This window comes from Chanos chanos, chromosome 2, assembly GCF_902362185.1.
Source record: "Chanos chanos chromosome 2, fChaCha1.1, whole genome shotgun sequence".
Taxonomy (NCBI): domain Eukaryota; kingdom Metazoa; phylum Chordata; class Actinopteri; order Gonorynchiformes; family Chanidae; genus Chanos; species Chanos chanos.
The window spans coordinates 26,264,384-26,279,304 of record NC_044496.1 but is presented as its reverse complement, the minus strand read 5'-3'; the positions used below and the strand labels follow the sequence as shown (position 1 = coordinate 26,279,304).

The window sequence follows — 14,921 nt, the reverse complement described above, 5'->3', positions numbered from 1 at the left end:
ATTATGCGTAGCAAGCAACTGATATGATGGACGCAGCAGAAACATACAATAGCTCATGATCTGTAACTGTGAGCTCTGCCAAACACACTCAGATTGCATTTCCTCATTAAAACAGCATTCCACTTACAGTGAAGCTGGTGGCCTCTGATGGCGGGAGGGGCTGGGGATGGGTGAGGTGGGCGGGGGGGGGGGGCTCATTGACATTGGGAACTGGAAATCAGTGCATGCCATAGATGAAAAATAAGGAAGTCTATAATTGGTCAACCACAGGTTTTCCCAATTCCTGTTCCTGAAGGTCCACAGCAGTTTCTTGCTAAGGGCTTTCCCTGTTCTAAGACACCACCTTTACGCTGTAAAGGGTCTGATAATTAGCTGATGAGATGAATCAGATATGGAAGAGCCAAGAGAGATATCTAACATGTGTAGCAGTGTGAGTATCCAGAAGCAGGATTAGGGAGACGACGGCCAATCGGATCATTCATATGCTGTGATTTAAATTATGGCTACCTGTCCAGAGTTAAGTTACTGTACAGTACATCGGTCAATAATCATGAAAATATGGCTGTCTAAAGTACAAAAAGGCAGCCAGCCTAACCAGATGTACACAGCTGTGTCAGCTTATATGTGCAATGTGTACTGTAAATGTGTGTGTGTGTGTGTGTGTGTGTGTGAGTGTGTGTGTGTGTGCGTGTGTGTATGTGTGTGTGTGTGTGTGTGTCTGTATGTGTGTGTGTCCGTGTGTGTGCGCGCATGTGTCTGTGCGTGTGTGCATGTGTACAGTGCAGATAGGTCTTCTTGTATTTATATTCTAGATCTAATGTCAATCTGTACATCATTAGATAAAGTCTATAGGAGAAGAGTATTGCACAGGATTCACTGGGATCAAGGTTTGCCATAGACTGTGAGTGATATTGTCCTTCAGTCAGTCTACGGAGGAGAAGGGAGAGGTTGTCCTTAGGGCTTCTCTTCAAGAGGGTTGGCTGAGCCGTTGTTGGTTTCACCTCCTTTCTCCTCATCCCCCTGTGGCTCCTCCTTGTCGGTAAGGTGTTGGCGATGCGTGGCAAGATCCTGGTTGTGGGGTCGGGGCTCTGGGGTAAGGAGGGAGAGTTGAGGGAGAAGCTGCCCCTCCCTCAGTCTAGCAGCCAGCTCCTTCGCACTGCAGGAGGGTGTGTTAGTCTCATAGATGTCGTGGAAGTTGTTGTAATCCACCTCGTAGAAGCCTTTCTCCAGAGAGAGCACAGGCGTGAAACGGTACCCCCACAACACCTCTGTGTCCAGGTAAGAACTGCGTGCTTGGCAAGTCATCCCTGCACAATACACACACACACACACACACACACATACACACACACAGATAAAGAGAGAGACAGAGAGAGAAAGAATTAAACACTTGTGAGTTTTAAGCCTGAGGAATTTGAATGCTGCTCAGAGTTTGATAATTGTCTCAGACAGCTTCCACAGTGAGAACCCGCTAAGTGGGAATCTGTGAGAGCTGAGTATGGCTCCTTGCCTTATTCACCATGTCTCTGAGAGTATTCACACAAACAACATGGGTAACTGAATGGGTAACAGAGAAATACATTTACTGATACAAATAAACCTGATGTTTTTGTGCTAGCACATCCTCAGGTTAGATGTTTATCTTCTTGGCAACTTATCAGTGAATGTCAAACAGTGTTCAGCTATTTCTGCAGAGTAATAAATGACCAGAATAAATTTGCTTGGCCATTTGGGAACTAGTCATTATTTAAGTAGCTTATTAAATAAACTGTGTTGGACTCAAAGGCATTTCTTGCAAAGAGGTCTGCCCTCAATGAATGCTGGTAACTTCACAACAACAGTCATGATAAAGGACAGTAAGTGAAACAACAGTACCCATGGGGTGTGTGTGTGGGTGGGGGGGCGGTAATACAACTCTTACAGTTGCCTAATTAAAGTCCATCATGCTCAAAGCCCGGCTGAAAACAAGTAAAAACAAAGGAATTACTCCTCCACCCCACACATGTAATGACACGCTAAAGGACAACGTTTTATAGTATATCCTCTCACACTGTCCATTTGACTTATTTGCCAAATGCAGGAATCACACTAACACAAGGCCTCTGAATGAGAGACAGTATCACTCAGATGCAGAAGTCATAACAAAAACCATAGAACACTGAATGTTACGTTATGAATTTCTATGTCCTGAATATTTTAACCAAACCTACTGTTTATCTTTTCACTGTCGTGAGTAAGTGTGTAGTGGAGACCATGCACTCACTCACACACACACACACACACACACACACACACACACACTTGTTATACACCTTGTTAAGTCATGTGCCTTGTATGTTGACTGATGTGGTAACACAGTGCTCTGACTCATAACTCTGCCTTCTCTTGACCATGTGGTTTCCTGCTGTGATTGTGATTTCCAGTTGTCTGATCCCTGACCAGTCTCACTCAACACTGATATGCAGCCGCCTGTAAGAAGAGGATTTTCTCTGTCTTCAGAGTCCGTGGGACCTGTGAGGTGTATTCCTGCATGTGTCTTTGACCTCTGATATCTCAGCTGTAGGGTTGTATATCAGCCCTTCATTCTACCAGTCACATAGCTTTAAGACTGCCCCTGTGTAAGCCAGTGCATACAGATAGCCAGCCTGCCTTTTATCCTCAACACACACACACACACACACACACATGCATGCTTTTTTGTCCAAGTTGAACCTTTCTGACAAATTGCATACTGTCAACAGTTGAAAACAAGAAAAAAAGACCCTCTGAGAAATAGATATCTTAGACTCGTCTGTCTGACAAACTACTAATTTTCTCAGGGTTTCAGAAGCTTTGACTCTTATCACCTCACAGTGAACGTGACTCGTTTTCATCTTACATTGATAATGATCATGTGTGCTACATTTTTAAATTTAAAGACTGTGATCTAGTGTCTTTCTCTCTTGCTAGATCTATATTAACTTCCTGTCAGACTTAATCATTTTCACATTATTTCTTCATTTCAGTTTCATTTGACTTTCCTTGATTATTATCATTATTATCACCCATGATGCTGCCTGCGTGACTTTTCTTTTCTTTCTTTTTTTCACTCCACTGATTTCATTTTTTTTTTCTGCTGAACATAATGTATCTATGCATCATGACTTGTGCCCTGAATTATTATTAAAGATGACAGACTAACACCTCCCATGATTACAGTCCATTGTAGGCATGAGGGATATTGATTCAGTTGGATCTGCAGACCCAGGGTGCATTGGGTCCATCTGATTTATTCATAACAGAAATCTTTGTGAAGTCCTATGAATCTCTGCATTGTTTAATAGAACATTCATAATTCATTATGTGGTGCTGCACAGGCATTAATAACTGATATAAATATTTATTATCCTTTTCAGGTAAGCTTTAGGAACAAGCATTAACTTCATTTGCATAGCACCAAGATACAAAATGATCTACAATCTAACAGTAAGCTGAATGTATAAATAATTTGAGCATTGTTTTAAAAGCTGACATGAAAGTGGTTTAGCATTGTCGAGTTTATGCTGTATTTCTACAGTGTTTGCAGGATTCCTATAACACAGGGACAGATTAAGTATGAATAAAAGCTACGCATTTGTAAAATTCCTTGATTTCATAGTCTTTCTGTGAATGGCACTGTCCATGTATCAGTATAAAAGTTGGAGAAAATGTTTTTGAGACTGTAAGAGAATAACATGATTCTTTCTGTTAATAATTCACCAGCGTTGGAATGTGCCACAGAAGTCTTCAAAAACAATCAGACTCAGTACAAAGCTGAGGAATCAGGGAGTCTGAGGCAGTCACACACACACACACACACACACACACACACACACACATACATATACAAATACACACACACACACACACACACACACACACACGCACACACACAGACATACACACAGACACACACACATACGCATACATATACAAATACAAATACACATACACACAGTCACACACACACACACACACACACAGAGCATTCTGTTTTTCCAGGCCTGTTTCCCACATCAGGAATGTAATGAGTTTACTACTATATAAATGTTAGCTGGGCTTAAGAGGACTATTTTCAGGCATCTACCTAGTATTTACTGTCTGCTCAGTGCAAAAATACAGGCCTATTTATTGATTCATTTCCCCATATAAAAACCTCACACTCAGCCCAAACAGTAACACTGCACTTTCACTTTTTCCAAAAACAATGTGACGCTTGCTTTGCACTAACAAACTACAACATCAGCGAAAAACACTGAAACACAGCAAGAGTTGAAGTATCAACAGCTGAAGGTTTTTTTAAGGGTTTTTTTGGTTGTTTGTTTTGTTTCGTTTCGTTTTATGACGTAGGCTTCCATGACTCAGAATGATTGTATATTTTGGTTACTGTGGTGTGATGACAGGTTGTGACACGTTGGCGAGCTGTATCTAAGGTGACACGTCCGAGCTGCCTTTGGCGTTTCATCTTCACCACGCGCTCACAATGTGACAAATTACCTGTCAGCTCACATCAAAGGATTCCATTTTTAATATCCTACCAATTGCTGAAATTATGTGAAATTTATGTGAAATTTATGAGAATATATGGGTCTTCTATACCATGTGCAAGCTGCTTCATTTTAATGCCACTGTGAAAAGCTCAAATGCTGTGTAATACTCTTCTCACTATAAGGTTTTAAGCCTTAAATAAAATATTATAGGCCTTTCCAATAACCGTAATTGTAACTGTGGGTATCTCAGAAGAATGAAACAGAATACTTGTAATTATGGAGTGGACAAGACAAGACTGGATAACTGTACAATGGTTTTATTATGGGGATCATCCTCAGGGGTTGTGTGCAAGTAATGAAAGACAGGCTGCTTCTTCACTTCAATGTAACTGTGTTAAAACTGTGTTAAAACTAGTACCTTTAAAACTAAAATGTCATAGTCCTTGAATAAGACATTTTCCTCCATTTTATTGAATCTAATGCAATCTCACAAGAATGAAATGGAACTCTTGTAATTATGAACTTGATATCAAATAACTGTACGATGTATTTATCGAGCACTTTGCCTATGAAAAATCTAAATCTGAAGCTCTCTCGGTGACTCTCTGATGTTTGGAGAGTGCATTTGTGTGGGAGGCTGAAGGTACTCTCCATCTCCCCTCTTTGGTTTCGTTAAACTGCAGTACTGTGCATGGTACTCCCACATGCTGTTCCAGGCTTTGCTTGTGTGTGCATGTGTGTGTGCATGTGTATGTGTGTGTGTGCAAGCATGTGTGTGTGTGTGTGTGTGTGTGTGTAAATAGTGTGTGTGAGTTAATGAGCCCGGTGATGGCTGGTTTCACTTGTGAGAGAGAGCTACTTAACTATAAATACAGGCATGACACTTCAAGGCCAGGGTATCCTCGTGCTGTTTGAAGAGAGCTTCACTGACACTGGATCTTGCTGACAACAGAGAACACAAGGACCTCAATACAGCCCAGAGTCCTGATGAAAACGGCTCCACTGAGCTGAACGGTAACAAAGGGAAATGAATATTTCTCTGTGCCTGCCACCCACCCACACACACACACACACACACACACACACACACACACACGCACGCACACACATGCGATGTTGCCTTCCAGTCAAAGACTCTTATTTGTCCCATGATCGAAATTTCCTTTCTCCACTATATTGATTATAGTTTGTACTGCCTTCACACTGTGATTGGTCCATTCACTTCAGGCTAGAGAATTGATGACACCTCTGTGTGTTTCTTGTTCCTTTGTCATTGGCCGTAACTATTCGTGCCTGTCTTGAATTACGTCTCCACAGTTCATCAGACAACTGACAAAAAGTGAAGTTCCAGAAAACCTCTGTAATACATTCACAGATGATCTAAACAAAGGAAATGAGTAATTAAACAAAAGCACGACCACAAAATATCCTAAAATATTTACAGCTGTGAGGAAAATGATGATACTCTCACTCTCTCTCTCACTTCAGTTCCTCTGTTTCCACTTCATGTGAAGCCTCCAACAATCTGAATTAATGATCTGAATTAACCAAGTTAGTCATTTGTCTCTGGTTTTGAATGACTCATTGCACTCATTATAAAGAGAACAGTATAGTATGGCAGATGTTTTATCTAAGTCAACACCTGATTCGTTCTAATTACCACTGGACATATTCCACAGAGAACAGCTTACAATATTAAAAAATAAAGTCTTGGTACCTGCTGTTACAATGAGAGCTGTAATGTATCAATTCACACTGTGCTGCCAAAGCTACAACTGTGACAGCAGCTTTACACGCAAGCCAGCTGAAGTGTGTTTTATTTTATAATTCAATTATATTTGCGTTTTAGTGTCATTTTGTGATTTATTTCACTTTTCATAGAGTTTCCTTATATTGCACATTTGTTTTATTTCATCAAACTCTTTGGCCATTTGTAGAGTTATCAGATCAAATATCTCTTTATGTCTTCAGACCATATATTGTGTTATGCCTTTTTTTTTACCTGTGTACATGAAGAGGTTGCATATTTCTGCATTAATAAGTAACATTTTAGTATGATGTCTTCTTTTATCACTGACTTGCTTATTTGATAGAGTATGATCCTGGGGAGTCACTGTCTCCACAGTAAATGTTAATTTCATGACTGGTTCTAAGCCCAGTCACGTCTGATTGAAGTACAGACAGGACTGAGAGCAGAAGGGGAGTCTGTGTGAGGAGAGGATAATGAAGTGAACACACCAGCTCATCTATTTCCAGTGACAAATGAGAGGTCAAATAATTGCCCCTCAGAAAGGAAGCAATATACCATCATTAACACTTGGGAGTAGAGTTTCGACCTGATACTGTGTATGTGTGGATTGTGCACTGTGTGTGTGTGTGTGTGTGTGTGTACCACAGACCTCTATTTGTAGTTTAAGCTTGCCCAGTAACACACTAATGTGATTTTGGCTTGTTTGTCAGAGGCTGTATTGTTTGTAATTTACATAAACTCTGTCCGATCAATGACATTAGTGAAAGCCCACCATATTTAACCCCTGTGCCATTGATTCTCTCTGGCACTGGCAAACAAACTACCACTGCAGGACTACAGTGCTGTTTTAATTTGGATCGTACTGACGGCTCCATCTGCACAGCTATCTGAGCCATGAATGGATCCTAGCTGTCTCTTTCTGATGTTAGAGGAGTCAAACACTCAGGCCCCTGCCTCCACTCCTCTGGCTCCAGTACTGTGCAGTTCTCTACCAATGATGAACTGAGGGCCAGAGCAGCCTTAATGCATAACTGAATGAAGAGACATGGTCACAGTACTGTCTGGAACACAATGGGATGTTAAAGAAATGTCACTGGCTTTCTATTCTAGTTGAGAGCCAAATAAAGAATGAAAACTAATCTTTGGCAAAAGTGAGATTTTGAGATAATTTGGTAGTCTAAACCCTGTAGTTTTTGAAAAATGCATTTTAACTTTTTGAGTTTGAAACAAGAACAAGAACTAGAACTCTCTCACAACTTGCAAATGTGATCTTAATATCATTTGCATGTTGCTATGTTTTTTCATGCTAAATGCTGATGTTTCCAAAGCAATCTGAGGGGCAGCTGACAGAATCTGACAGTCTGACAAACTGTCCTAAAAACCAAAGTGGTCAGTCAAGCACTGATTTAATGAGCACAAACGACACACGCTACTGTCACACTCCGAATACAAAGAGATCTCAAAACGTTATCAAAACAGAATGCTAGGGATTTTTTTAAAGCTCTTTTCTCACTTTTCACTGCTTGACTAATGCAAACTCTAAAACTGGGCTCTGATTAAAATAATAAATAAATAAATAAACAGATTTATTTGGAACAGTTGGAATTTTCCAGAAACTCGCATACTATAATGCATAAAAAATACTATTTTTTAACAAAATTCACCATGCTACTGCTCTCCCTGTGCAGCCACACAAGTAATGAAAGCTGTAAGTCTGTGATTTCTGCAACCAAAGAGATATGAGCTGAATTGGTCCTCACTGTTTAAGAATGCATAGAGGACTTTATCGCACTACACTTTTAACTCATTCCCTATTGCATATGCATTATTATTTATCATAAAATAGGAAGGAAATGTAATATGGATGTAGAGTAGTATGTATAATGGGTTACATTAGATTAGATTTACATATGGAGGATAGGGTGACAGAAAAACTTGACCTGAAAATATTCCCCGTTTTTGAGACAAGACCAAATGAGCAAGAGAGGTAAAACGATGAAAATGTGTTCTCAGAATGACTCAGGAACAAAAAAAAAAAGACGAGAGAAAAAAAAGCCTTTGCACGCATCATGAGAGGCTGATGCAGCAGCTCCTCTGTTTCCAGTGACAGATGAGGGGTCAACTAATTGCTCTGCAATATTGGACAAATCACACAGCAGCTCATATGCGACCCTGTTAGACCAGGGGGTCATTAGCTCACAGCACCACATCACAGACAAGCCACAGGACATCATTATCAAATCAGCCTAGAGTTTCGATCTGACAGTGATTTTATGTGTGTGTGTGTGTGTGTGTGTTTTGTTTGTTTGTTATTGTGTATATGAATGTGTAAAAAATTTAATTTCTAAAGCTTGCCCAATAACATGCTGATATGATTTTGGGTTATTTATCAGAGGCACTATTTTGTAATTTATACAAACTTTTCTGATCAATGACATTAGCCAGGGTCCACCTTATTTACTCCCCTTCTGCTGTAGACTCTGCAAACATAAGCAAACCAAAATCTACAGCAGGACCAGTGTGCTGCTGTAATTCCTGGTTTGAGGTTTTCTCCATCTGTTATAAAACTCTCTGAGGAAAAGAACAATAATTACATCAGAGGTTCCCGTGGCTCCCTCTCTGATGTTAGTGGGGTCGAGGTTTTGGCATTCTGTAGCTGTGTCTTATGGCTTTAGCTTTATGTTTTAGGCTGAAACTGACTGACTGACTCATCCCAGAACTACACAAACTGAGACAGTAACAGGACCAGCAGTGAAACAGTGGAATGCTTGAGAAATAACAAAAACTATACAACTGTGATTTCTGCTTCCAAAGAGATAAGAGGGTAATCATTCCTCACTGTTTAAAAATGCATGGACGATTTTAATCTCACTGCATATTTTTCACTAATTCTGTGTTACATATGCATTGGGTCTCATCATAAAATAGAAACATGACAGAATACAGCTAAAGAGCAGCATGTATAATGGATTGTATTAAATAAGATTAGCATAACCTGCCCTTGGAGAATGGACTAATATAAAACTGCACTTGTACGTATTTACCTGAAACGTGTTCAGACAAGACTATACAAGCAATTAACTGGAACAACTCATGAAAAAACAAATATGTAGCAATTAACATTCTATATGGCACTTCCCATGGTTAACAGCACACTAGTAGGGCATGCCAGGATTATGGTCTGTTGCTTTAGATCTTCTGTCCTTGTTAGTCACTCAGTGGGGGCTTTCAGCTTCAAGCCCATCATTACAAACACACTTTAAGGCAAAACAGTAAGCCCCAGTCTCTGCAGACCCAGAGACAGATGATTCAATGTGACATTAACAGTATGAGTTATAGCTGTTGGCACGAGCATCAGTTTAACCTGCATATGGAGATTAACCGTCCTCGGCAGTTTGAAAAATTTCCGCGCTTAGCAATTTGCTGTGAATATATTCTTGATTTATAAGGTGTAATTTGATGTGGAACAAGCTGACCTTGTGTAATTTGGAATGGCAGTCACAACAGTATTAGCCTCCAAAACACATAAATGCTGTATCATTTCATCAATCGATCCACACTTACTCAAGTCCCTCCACTCTTATCTGATAACATCTTAAGACGTTGTTCATCGATATCAAAAGAAGTAAGAGACATAGAGGAAACACAAAAGAGAAGGAGAACGAAAGAGCAACAAAACAGTGAAACTGCACATTTTTTGAGGAGATGGATTGTTCTAAAGTTTATGTAAACTGACAGACTGAACTGTCATATCCAAACGAACCATAAAGCTTAATTAGCTGTTTTTTCCCCCTCTGTCACATCCCATACTCTTTTTAATTCCTTCAAAGGCTGTTTTTCAGTGCAAGACAAGAAGATTGCCACTGTTACTTTCTGTCCTCTTTTGATGATGAAACGACAGCCCTTTTCAGGGAAAACATGGAAAATTAAATTAAAAAAAAAAAGTTCCTTGCCAAAAGACCTAATGCATGAACAAAACTTTCTAAATGATCACCTACCACTGAATGGAAATTGCCTGAGGCCTAGCTCTCACTCCCTCCTGACCTTTGCCCTTGTCTCCCAGCCCCTGTGGGCCATAATAGCATATTCAGCAGGAAAAAAAACAAGCTCAAAGCCAGTTCCTGGTCTTACTAAGAATGGAAATATGGGCCTGGTATCAATATGGAAACATTTGTCTTAGAGTAACCCACTTTTACCTTTCATGTTTTGGGTGGATAGCTTCTCGAAATCCTAAAATCCTTCGATATTTACTTTAATAATCAATTATTTTGATTCCTCCGTTTCATCAAGACAAGAGACTGCAGCTGGCTATACTGATGGTGCTATGAGACAGAAATGAACTTCCTCTGCTCCTCCAAAATTGATAAACCTAGTTGGCTGCCTTCTTGTTAGACTAACTTCCATGTAATGATCACTTCAGTTCAGGTGAATGAGGGTAGGATAAGCTTCCTCAGTCAAATGTACAGCTAATCACTCATTTTTTCCATACATACAGCAAGCTGTGTAGTATTGCCATGTGATATAATATGCTTGGAGGTATAATTCACATAACTATACCTTAGAATTACTTAGATGTCTGACTATCAGTGTTCACCAATAAGTGAGAGGTGGAAACTGGCTAACAGAATATGGTTCTATGTTTTACAGAGCCTTTCTCAAGTGTGCCATTCACCAGCTCTGTAAAAGGGGTATTTTTAAATTGAGAGATTTGAATTAGAGATAATTCAAGTGGACCAGACTGAAACCCCGAGAAGGCTATTCAGAAAGATAACGTACCTGTGGCCTCTACCATGCCTTCCAGAATGACCACAATCTCAAACTCCTCCTTTTCCATCTGAGCCTGAGACATCTCCCAAAAGGGGCTCTTCTCGTTAATCTCGTGTGAAATGATGAGCGGCGACACCAGGAAGAGCCGGTCGTCGCCGGTGTCGAAACCGATGTTGATGTCAGTCTGGTTGAGTGGAATGAATTCTCCTTCCTTTGTCTGCTGAGAGCGAATGAGCTTGGCACGAATGGAGGCCTCCACGATGTGCGAGTTGCGCAAGTCTCCCACGCGAAACATCAGGCAAAGTTTGTTGTCCCGCACTGAGATGACAGCTTTGTGCGAGAACATGAGGGTCTCCGCTCGGTTCTTGGGCTGCGAGATCTTGACGAACATACAACCAACCATCATCGCGTTAACGATGGAACCCAGGATGGCCTGCACCAGCAGCAGGATGATTCCTTCTGGACATTTCTCTGTGATAACACGGTAACCATAGCCGATGGTCGTCTCGGTTTCGATGGAGAATAGGAAAGCCGAGACAAAACTGTTAAGGTTCTGTACACACGGAGTCCAGCCTTCCTCGTCAGCATGGAGCAAGTCCCCACGGATGAGCGCAATTAGCCACCAGAGCAACCCAAAGAAAAGCCAGTTGACGACGTAGACCAGTGTGAAGATGAAGAAGCTCAAACGCCAACGCAGGTCTACCAGAGTGGTGAATAAATCACTGAGGTAACGATAGGTTTCCTGAACGTTGCCGTGGTGAACATTGCACTTGCCGTCTTTCTGCACGTAGCGCTGCCGGGGTTTCTTCACAGGGTCGGCGATGAGGTGGGTGCGGTCCGTCGGGATCTGTGGCTCCCTAAGATGTTTGGGAAGCTTCTTCACCTGTTGAAAAGGGAGAGGGAGAGAGAAAGAGGGTGCGTGAAAGAGAAGACCAAGTTTAAAAAAAAACAAACAAACAAGATAACCTAATGTCCTGCATAGACTAGATTTGCTGACCGAGTTTCATTCTACAAAAAGAAAAAAAATATTGCACGTTCCAAGACTTCTATCTGAAACTCAATCGAAATTGTAGCAATAGAGATGCAAACTGGCATAAAATTGCTCTGCTTGAAATGTTTTGCCTTAATTCACCTTGAGAGGTGGATGGTTTATTGAGATTGCTGCAAGGCATAAAGGTTGATGAAATTCTCTCTGGGAGATTTTTATTTCTCCGATATATGATTGACTTGTTGTCTTTTTGTTCCATTATAATCCATGACAAGCCTTGACATATTTACCACACTTACACGCAATAATATTTTTATTGATTTATTTATTTTACAGAGCCTTCTCTTAATGATAGCTGTGTTTTTGTGTGCCTTGTGCCATGCCGTGACAGTCTTCATTGCTCTCTTATTTGGTACAGTACACAGGAGTGTGCCCCATGTTTTGCCCCAGTGACTACGCTAAAGTGTTCTGAGAGCTGCATAGTTGCTCTGACATTGTTACAGTGGTAGGCAGAATAAGGGAACACAAGGGCACTCAGGATCTCTCTCTCTCTCTCTCTCTCTCTTGCCCCCCCCCCTTTCTCTTTCTCATGGCTGGCTCTGGTCCAAACCTGCGATCTGGCTTCACAGATGCTTTCTGTTATAGTTCTCCTGCTGCTCTCCCTGTCCTCTCTGATGGGTCCTGATAGTAATACTGTCACCCTTCCAGAACAGTGCGTCCTTCACATGAGACAAGGGCTCATTGGCACTCTGTCTCAGCCATTCAGGTGACGCATTTGATTGCTAATTGAAACGTGGTATTACATTAAAGCGATGGTGCGTGCTGTCCGAGAAGCTCTAATCAGACGACTTGCTCAGCCCCCGTGGGTACGCACACACCTGCGCTCTCTCTCTCAGCACAGAAAGGCTACAACAAAGGAGTATGGGCTGTCTGAACTTATCGTTATACAAACTGTTGTTTAGCATTGCAACATTCCCACTTCCGAATATGAGGGGTCCCTGGCATAGGCCTTGTTTCTCCTGTAAATGGGCAAAAAGCTGGCTTTCTACGAAGCGAGGCATATAGAAAACAAGTTCACACATGACCTGTTATCTTTTGTGCTAGAATTCTTTATCACATGTTTTGTTATGTAACCTGTTTATGAGATCTGTTGATGGTGGTGGATTGACCAAACTGTCTCTCCATCACTCTCTAGAGAAAACTTAAACATGATCAAAAGCTTAACCATTCGATACAAAACCTCAAAGTGACCATTTTAGTGCCATCATAAGTCCACCAAACCCATATGATTTAATCCTTAAATAGTGGGCTGTATATAATTAGTGGACATTAATTACATATGTGATTGATTAATTGAGTTAGGTTTCTGTGTGTGTTAATGTGAGGGCTCTGATGGGAAATCAGTGTTTCCATTGACTCGAGATGCATGACTTAATTCATTGATCAAGGACTTATGGCACTGGCTGTGCAACCATACATTTAAAAGCCATTATACAAGTAAAAAACTAAGAATAAGTGTATCCATATGAATTCAATAGTAAGCAATAACAAACTGTCTATATAGGTTTTTATATCCCACCACTGTTCATAATATGAATATGCAATAAATTTTACTTATTTTTCTGATACAGCACGTTTCTTAAACAGAGACTTTCATTTGCCGGTCTTACATGGTTCAGTTGGTTTTGTTGCTTTCCAAACACTAGTGTCTCACACTATGCACCCTAACTGTTCTCTGCCTGCCTGTACTGGCTGTAAAAGGATTGTCCCCTGCTTGTGCTGTCTCTAACCGGACTGTTCTCTAACTGTACGGGCCATAAATGGACCGTTCTCTGCTTGTGCTGTCTCTAACTGGACTGTTCTCTAACTGTACTGGCCATAAATGGACTGTTCTCTAACTGTACTGGCCATAAATGGACTGTTCTCTGACTGTAGTGACTGTAAGTGGACTGTTCTCTGCCTGTACTGGCTGTAAATGGACTGTTCTCTGACTGTAGTGACTGTAAGTGGACTGTTCTCTGCCTGTACTGGCTGTAAATGGACTGTTCTCTGACTGTAGTGACTGTAAGTGGACTGTTATCTGCCTGTACTGGCTGTAAATGGACTGTTCTCTGACTGTAGTGACTGTAAGTGGACTGTTCTCTGCCTGTACTGGCTGTAAGTGGACTGTTCTCTGCCTGTACTGGCTGTAAATGGACTGTTCTCTGACTGTAGTGACTGTAAGTGGACTGTTATCTGCCTGTACTGGCTGTAAATGGACAGTTCTCTGACCTCTCTTGGTGTCACTCCTATCTCCATGTCGTGGTCCATGTGGACGCGAGAGTCTCCTGCCATCCTCAGCTCAGCCTGTACGCCTAGAGAGAGAGGGAGAGAGAGAGAGAGAGAGAGAGGATTTCACTGAATATGACACTGAATACAGGAACAGAACAAATTCAAGAGTGTATGCATTTTTTCAGTTCATTTTTATGGATCGTAGTCGTCATGATGTTGAATGAAACATGATCATGACATATGAACAGGACATTTTATGCATATTTTAAATATTTTACATTAATTATCTTTTTACAAAATTATGATGCTGAGGGAACAGCAAGCTCATGTGTAGATGGAATCAGAACAAACACAGAATAATTACCAAGGAATTAACGGATTATGTCTGTCTCAGTTTTGCATTCTCAACATGTTTGTCATGTCAAAGACGTCAATAAAATCTATTTTATTGTGTCTGTCTCACTTACTAATTGGTACACAAAGCAATAAGCTTGAGGATGTGTGCCTTCTGTAACTGCTTTTGCAAGAAGCAACATGCCACACACACCTTTCTATAGCCAACAGAAAAAGAGGTTATCTGAGGGATTAAGCCTTGCATCGCTGGGGAAGAGGGGCTTCGGTCCTCTGGTGAAGATTG

At 40.9% G+C, this 14,921-nt stretch overlaps 1 protein-coding gene across 1 annotated transcript; it reads right to left on the bottom strand.

Annotated features, from left to right (window-relative positions):
• Positions 1-954: 954 nt before the first annotated feature.
• kcnj5 (potassium inwardly rectifying channel subfamily J member 5) lies at positions 955-14,347 on the bottom strand. Its single transcript, XM_030765207.1, has 3 exons — positions 14,285-14,347; positions 11,035-11,908; positions 955-1,307 (listed from the first exon to the last, which is right to left on the bottom strand). Exons 1-3 carry the CDS (start codon positions 14,345-14,347, stop codon positions 955-957), a joined length of 1,290 nt encoding a protein of 429 aa, XP_030621067.1.
• Positions 14,348-14,921: the final 574 nt, after the last annotated feature.